This window comes from Salarias fasciatus, chromosome 12 (genome assembly GCF_902148845.1).
Source record: "Salarias fasciatus chromosome 12, fSalaFa1.1, whole genome shotgun sequence".
In the NCBI taxonomy this organism is placed as follows: domain Eukaryota; kingdom Metazoa; phylum Chordata; class Actinopteri; order Blenniiformes; family Blenniidae; genus Salarias; species Salarias fasciatus.
Genome location: NC_043756.1, coordinates 23,684,893 through 23,691,400, shown reverse-complemented (window position 1 = coordinate 23,691,400; position 6,508 = coordinate 23,684,893). Strand labels below are relative to the sequence as shown.

At 41.3% G+C, this 6,508-nt stretch overlaps 1 protein-coding gene across 1 annotated transcript; it reads left to right on the top strand.

Annotated features, from left to right (window-relative positions):
* The first annotated feature begins 314 nt into the window (after positions 1 to 314).
* Positions 315 to 2,980, top strand: LOC115398329 (C-C motif chemokine 19-like). The gene is made up of 4 exons (XM_030105035.1): positions 315 to 428; positions 2,170 to 2,290; positions 2,380 to 2,494; positions 2,716 to 2,980. Exons 1-4 carry the CDS (start codon positions 374 to 376, stop codon positions 2,746 to 2,748), a joined length of 324 nt encoding a protein of 107 aa, XP_029960895.1. The 5' UTR covers positions 315 to 373; the 3' UTR covers positions 2,749 to 2,980.
* The last annotated feature ends 3,528 nt before the right edge of the window (positions 2,981 to 6,508 follow it).

Here is a 6,508-nt window from a genome sequence, read left to right as displayed (position 1 = left end):
AACTGTGCACATTCATTTCCTGTCTTGCATTATTGGCCAAAATGATTAATCCAGGTGTGTCTTGTTTCAGCAGTCTAAACCATACATACATACATACTGTACTTGTTTGTTTACAGATAAGAGAAGTTTGACTCAGACTGCAACTTGAAAAACTTGTTGCTGGGAATCTGCATGAGATTTCTAAGAAGAGGTTTGTTGTGGGGGGATTTTCCTTCACGTTGAAAGAGTGGACGTTGCAGGAGGGATGCAGTGAGGGAGGAGTGGCCAGAGAGAGGAAAAATGAAAGCGCACACTGTGTTATAAAAACAGTGACACAGAGGACTGGGTGACAGATCCTCACTAGCCTGCCAGGACCAACAGCACTCCAGCTGAAATGGACACCAAGATCTTCCTCAGCATCCTCCTCCTCAGCTGCTGCCACTGCATGGGTGAGTATGGTCTCTGGTATCCTCACTGACAGGAAACTCCAAACCGAAACTGAGAAACTTTTTTTATACACTGTCAAACTTTACCAATATTTTGCCTGCATGCTTTAAAATATTGTATTGCAACGGCTAAGAAAAGAACTATTAATGAATCTTTGGGAATGAATTAAAAGAAAACGTGTGACAAAAATTAAGCTCAACAATTGATTTTAGTTGAACCAAACAGAGAAAAGTTTTTTCTCAGCTGAGTTCTTGAACTTATCTTCTTGTTTGGACTGCCGCCGTAAAAGATGGAGAAAGAAAGAAAGAGCAGGTGTTTCACAAAAGCATCTTTTTAAATCAACACATCTAATAATAGTTAAACTTCAAGTTCTCTCAGCTCTCAGTCAGTAAATAGCCATTGTGGTCAGGCATCAATGGACTTAAGATTGAATGGTGTGAAATCCTCTTTCAGTGTGGGCAGACCGGAATGTGTGCAATATCTGGCACACAAATCAAAGCATCCACTTTGAAACCAAGCTGAAGGACTGAGATGTGTGTGTGTGTGCACGTGTGTGTTGCATGGGTAAACACAGCAAAGCTTCTGTGTTTCTCTATAGAAGGAGTGGTGTGCAGGTTTTCCTCTCTCCTCACCTGAAAACGAAAGCTTAAGAGTAACCAGGGGGATTATTAACCTGAAGGGACACAGCTGTTTTCTCATGTGTTGTGACAGTCGTCACACCCACACCCACACACACACACACACACACACACACACACACACACACACCAGGACTGTGTCCAAGTGCAGGAGGTCATTAAAACACTGCAATAAGCAGATTTACTCTCACTTGAATAGGAAGCACATTCAGGAAACTACCACCTTGTTTTCTTTTTGCCAAAAGCTCCTGCTGCAGTGAATGGGTGGGAGATATGTGTGCTCTTGACCTTTGATATACAGTTATATCAGATATGCACTTAATAATTAGGGCTGTTAATAAAAAAAAAAAAAAATCTAAGGCCACAAAAAAATATGTTATATTCAAGCCAGGACTGTAATCACATTTTTTTTTGCATTTTATTAACATTTTCAAATTATGTCACTTTGAATTTGCTGAGGATATAAAACTATATCAGCATTTTGTCATAGTTACATTAAGACATCTCGAGAATGATAAAATTGTGATATATTGTGGCGATCTGGTAGGTGAATGTGTGTGTAGGAGGGCAGGATGGTGTGAAAGTTGGACGGACTGATCTGAGGAGTAGAAGGGGCCTGAAGGTGGCTGGGCGGGCTGGTATGTGGGTCAGTGGGTTGACTGGGTGAGACAGGTCAGAATGCGTGTGAGTGGTTCACTGCACTTTTCTTTTCAAGTGATTATTAAATATCAATAATACTTTCTTTATGTGACGCCTCACCTCTAACGAGCCCGACAGCGTGGAAAGTCCCAGCATGCCTCACCCCGTCGTCCACACACAGAACGACCTCCGACACAAAAAGAGCCCGCACATAAGGACTGAAAATTCTGTTTTCCAGGAGCTCTTACAATCCAATCATAGCATCATTGTGTTAAATAGCGATGATCCTTCCATTCAAGGATGAAAACACGTGTAAAAGCGGGTCGTAAAAGGGCTTTTATTGTGTCGTATGAACAGAAGACCATGTTGGATTGTTACTCTGGGTGACACAATCATAAAACTACCGGTTTTGGACATGGAGTCGTTCCACCCATGTCTCACTCTGTTACTCCTCTCCGTCTTCCAGTTGTCCGTGCTCAGATGTCCGACTGCTGCCTGACGGTGAAAAACAAGCCGATCCCTGCATCCCGCGTGGTGGACTACCACCATCAGATCAAGGGGCAGGGCTGCTCCATCGACGCCACCATGTAAGATCACAAGCCAAGACGTACCATAGAGGATGGAAATCTGAGGTGGTGTTGGAGGTCCTGAGTGTCCCTGGTCTTGTTTTATTCAGACTGGTGACCAGACATGGCAGGAAGCTGTGTGTCCCTCTGAACGAAAACTGGGTTTCACTGGTCAAGACCCAAGTGATCCAACTGAAGACACACTGCCAGGAAGTCAACTACAAGGTACCTTCACTTTTTCATTGTTAAATTCTATTAAATCTGTTAAATTTTACAGCAATAAAGATTTTAATTTTATTTTTTTTACATACAAAAATGGCAATTTCTGTCTGACTCCATAAATTGACCTTTTGACTTTTGCACTTCCTCGGTGTCCTGAATCTTTAAAATCTCATCACTGTGCATCACTGATTGAGCTTGAATTTTGAATCTTTGTGTTTCAACAGGGAAAACGCTGCTTTGGAGTGAAGCGCCAGTAAAAACTTCCGATCAAAAACAAACCACAGCATCAAACAATGCAAAACACATGAAAACGAGGAAGCAAATTCCTTCATCAAGCTCTTTTTCTTTCTTTTTTTTTTTTTGTCTTATCTTGAGTTTGTTTCTTACGTGACTTGAGATCACAGTTTCCACAGGCCGTTGCAATATTTGATGGTTTTATTTCTCAATCATTCTCAAAGCTTAATAAATTTTTGTCTGATCCTGATCACATTTCAGTACTGGTGAATGTGTTTTTAGTGTGTGTGTGTGTGTGTGTGTGTGTGTGTGTGTGTGTGTGTGTGTGTGTGTGTGTGTGTGTGTGTGTGTGTGTTTATTGCAGCAGAATGCTGGAGATCCATTTTTTGTACTTTGCACATACAGTGGGAATAAAGTCATTGTTTTATGAAGACGATCCCCGCTTTTTGTCGGGAATGATTTTGGATTTTGAATTTACTTGTTTAAAGAAAATGACAAAGTGGAACAATTTTGCTATTTCGTATGTGTTGGTGAACACATGCAACAGGGAATATGGTGAACATTAAACCTGCCAGATTATCAGATGTTAGCATGATTCGAAGTATTCCAGCAGCCCAGAAGAATATGTCTGTTTTTATAAGATAGTTGGCCGTATTTTGGTTTAATTAAAAAAGAAAAGTATCTTTGAGATTCTTTGTTCATTCATGAATGAATGATCCTTTGTAATAAAGCTATCTCAGAAATGTCTTGATTTATGCTGATGAACACAAGTTTTAGTAAATACAGATATCTGAACAGTTCTGGGTGCGACCACCGGTGATCTGAACAAGCCTCAAATTCCTAAACTCATTCGGGAATTGAAGAGTTAGCCACATCCATGTGGGTTATGCAAATAACCTTCCAAAGAATAAAAGAAGTTTTGGAATTATTGATTATTTTTTTTAATAGCAACGAGGCCATACGCATGCCATAAACATACTGCCAGAACACTGCACCAGCATCCGCCAGTGATGCAGCATCGGTACACAAACACAAGCTGTTTTTTTTCTCTGTGGATAAGAAATCTCTCCTCTTTTTATCTTTACTTGAGGGCGCCTTGGATTTCCTCCTCAAGTGGCGCTGAAATATGAGCATGTTTGGTGAGACACAAGGAAACTTGCGCACTTGCGTAACATTATTCCAGGATACACTTCCTTAAAGTGGAATTACTGAGGAAGAAAATATGAAGGAATTCAAACATTCTGCTGAAGTGATGTTGAGTCATGGTTCTGGAGAAGTATGGCTGAACCCTGTAGATCAATCACAGCTGTTTTAAATGAATAAATGACTTATATACAGTAAATCAACTTTTTTAATCTAGAAATATCTCTAAATATGAAGGTCAGGAACGATCCAGGAACACAGAGGAGGATGTCTGTGAAAATAGTGAAATGCTTGAAAGTATAAATACTATATTTAGATAAATAAATTATATTTCTACTATTATGATGAATACTATCATTTGGTTGCACAGTGCAGCAGTAGTTTGTGCTCTCGCTCCACAGCCAGAAGGTTGTGGGATCAATCGCCTGCTCATTGCACTGTGGTGGGAACATAAGGCCCGTGGGCCAAAACCAGCCTGCAGGAGGCTCCAAGCTGGCCCAGAAAAAAAATGACCGGGCAATTTGTAAAAATTCTAAATAATTGAATAGAATTATCATCTCAAAGAAGAAAAACTTAGGAAATGACCCAAGCTGCTCCATCATGTCCGTTTTTTTTTTTTTTTTTTTTTTCCCTTGTCCTGTTCGGCAGCTGGGGCGTGCAATATTGTATGATTGTAGTCTTTTACTATCCGAACAGATTTTAATATTAGCAGCAGGACGAGACTGAGTCTCCTCCTGCTGCTTATTTGAAGCTGGCATCCGGCATGGCTGCGGGACAGGACCGGGACGGAAACGCTCAGAGAGCAGGGACAGAAAGACAGAAAGAGAGAAAGATAAAGAGAGGGAGAACTGGGGGGGGGGGGGCACAACCTATGTACAAAGTCACAATACAAAACAGTGTTGTCAACACACCACACGCAACCTAGAACAATCCCAAACCCCCAATCAAGACAACACCAAAACAGAGCCGACAACGAACACAGAAAATTACAGAACCATACATACATTTTTTTTTTTTTTTTTTTTTTTCCGAACCATATTAGTGAACAGACCAGGCCACAAAAATAAAAGCAGGTGTAGGGGAGGAAGGAAATGCAAGGACACCACAAACCCTTTTTTTTTTTTTTTTTTGAATATAGCTAGTCATAACTAGTAGTAAACTCGGGGCGTGCATCAAGAGAGGTCTGCTACAGATCACCATTAGTCTAACCACCACAAGAAGACAAGGTAACCGAGTATGTGAAGAGTGATTAAAGATCAACGTGATTATGTGAATATGATGGTGACAGTGATGGTGATAGTGATCATGCATATATGACCTCTGACCTCTGAGAAGGCCAGAAGCAGGCCAGAGAGGCCCTCAAAGCCCAGACAGGCGAGATCCAAGCCGCCCCCCCAGGCAGACGCCCACGCTCCGGTCCAGAAACGGGGCAGAGGAAAGCCCCAGCCGGGGACCCCGGCAGCCCCCGGGGCCCGGGCCCCGCGGAGCCACGACCGGCAGGAGCCGGTCCACCCCGGGCGGGCAGCGCCGAGAGCCCAAGGCCCAAGAGCCCAGGAGCCAACCCCCCACACAGGCGGAGGGCCATGACCCACCCGGGAGAACCAGCCCACACGGGCGGCTACCCACCCCAGGCCAGTACACCCCCCATCATGTCCTGAATTGTAAAATGAACGAAAAAAACTTGGACATGATTACTGTTTAACAATGTTTACAAAGAAAAAAAAAAATAACTGTGGATTAAATCAACTGTGGATTAAAATGGAAAAAAAACCCCCGAATTTATATGAACTTGATTCAATACATTTGAAGCTTCAGTATTTGAACATTTAATGTGAATTTTGCTTTAAAATTGAATTCATCTTCTTTTTTTCTACCTGGATTGAGAACAGATGGATTTATTAGACTGGTCAGGTAAGAGTTAACTGCTTACCTGGTTTGATTCCTGGCCTGTACCCACAGCACAACACGGACAAATCAGTGCAATAGCAGCTCCACTCTTCATTTCTTAGTTACCTATTAGCTTATCCTTAAATGCTCTTGTTAATGTTTAACTCTTTGAATGAGCGGCAGGACTAAATAGTTTTCCTCTTACTCATATTTACTCATGATCAATGTTTGTGTGCATGTTTCATACAGACTGTATGTGTGGGAAGATCTATCATTTAAGCGTCATCCAGTGTACATTTAGAAGTTATGTTTTGATCGACATGACTGAAATTAATTCTAATTATCATTCAGAAACAAACAAAAAAAAAAATACAAATTCATCTTTCAGGGTGAAGACAGTAGGAGTTACAGATTATTGAAGTTTTACTTCACTGAGTAGTTTTAACATCAGTAGCTGAACTCACAGCTCCATCTGGTGGTAAAAAGCTTCCCTCTGATCTTTGAACTGCATTTTATCCTCATAGTAAGATATTATCTGCACAGTTAACTGTACAATACATCCAATACATCAAGTTTAAGGGCCATGCAAATGGCCCACATCTTCAGATTAGAGTGATTCACATTATAAACTCCTTCCTCACCATGTGTGTGTGATATAATTTTAAAAGTCAGGTCATGATTCGTTTTGGGAAGCAGAGTCACTGAGGAACCATCAAGCAATATGAAGACTTTATGATTCCATTTTATGGACTT

Excerpts from the sequence above, each read along its gene's own strand:
- LOC115398329 (XM_030105035.1), top strand. The coding sequence starts at position 374 with ATGGACACCAAGATCTTCCTCAGCATCCTCCTCCTCAGCTGCTGCCAC. Across the intron at positions 2,291-2,379 it reads TGCTCCATCGACGCCACCAT|ACTGGTGACCAGACATGGCA; the intron begins GTAAGATCACAA and ends TGTTTTATTCAG. Across the intron at positions 2,495-2,715 it reads GCCAGGAAGTCAACTACAAG|GGAAAACGCTGCTTTGGAGT; the intron begins GTACCTTCACTT and ends GTGTTTCAACAG.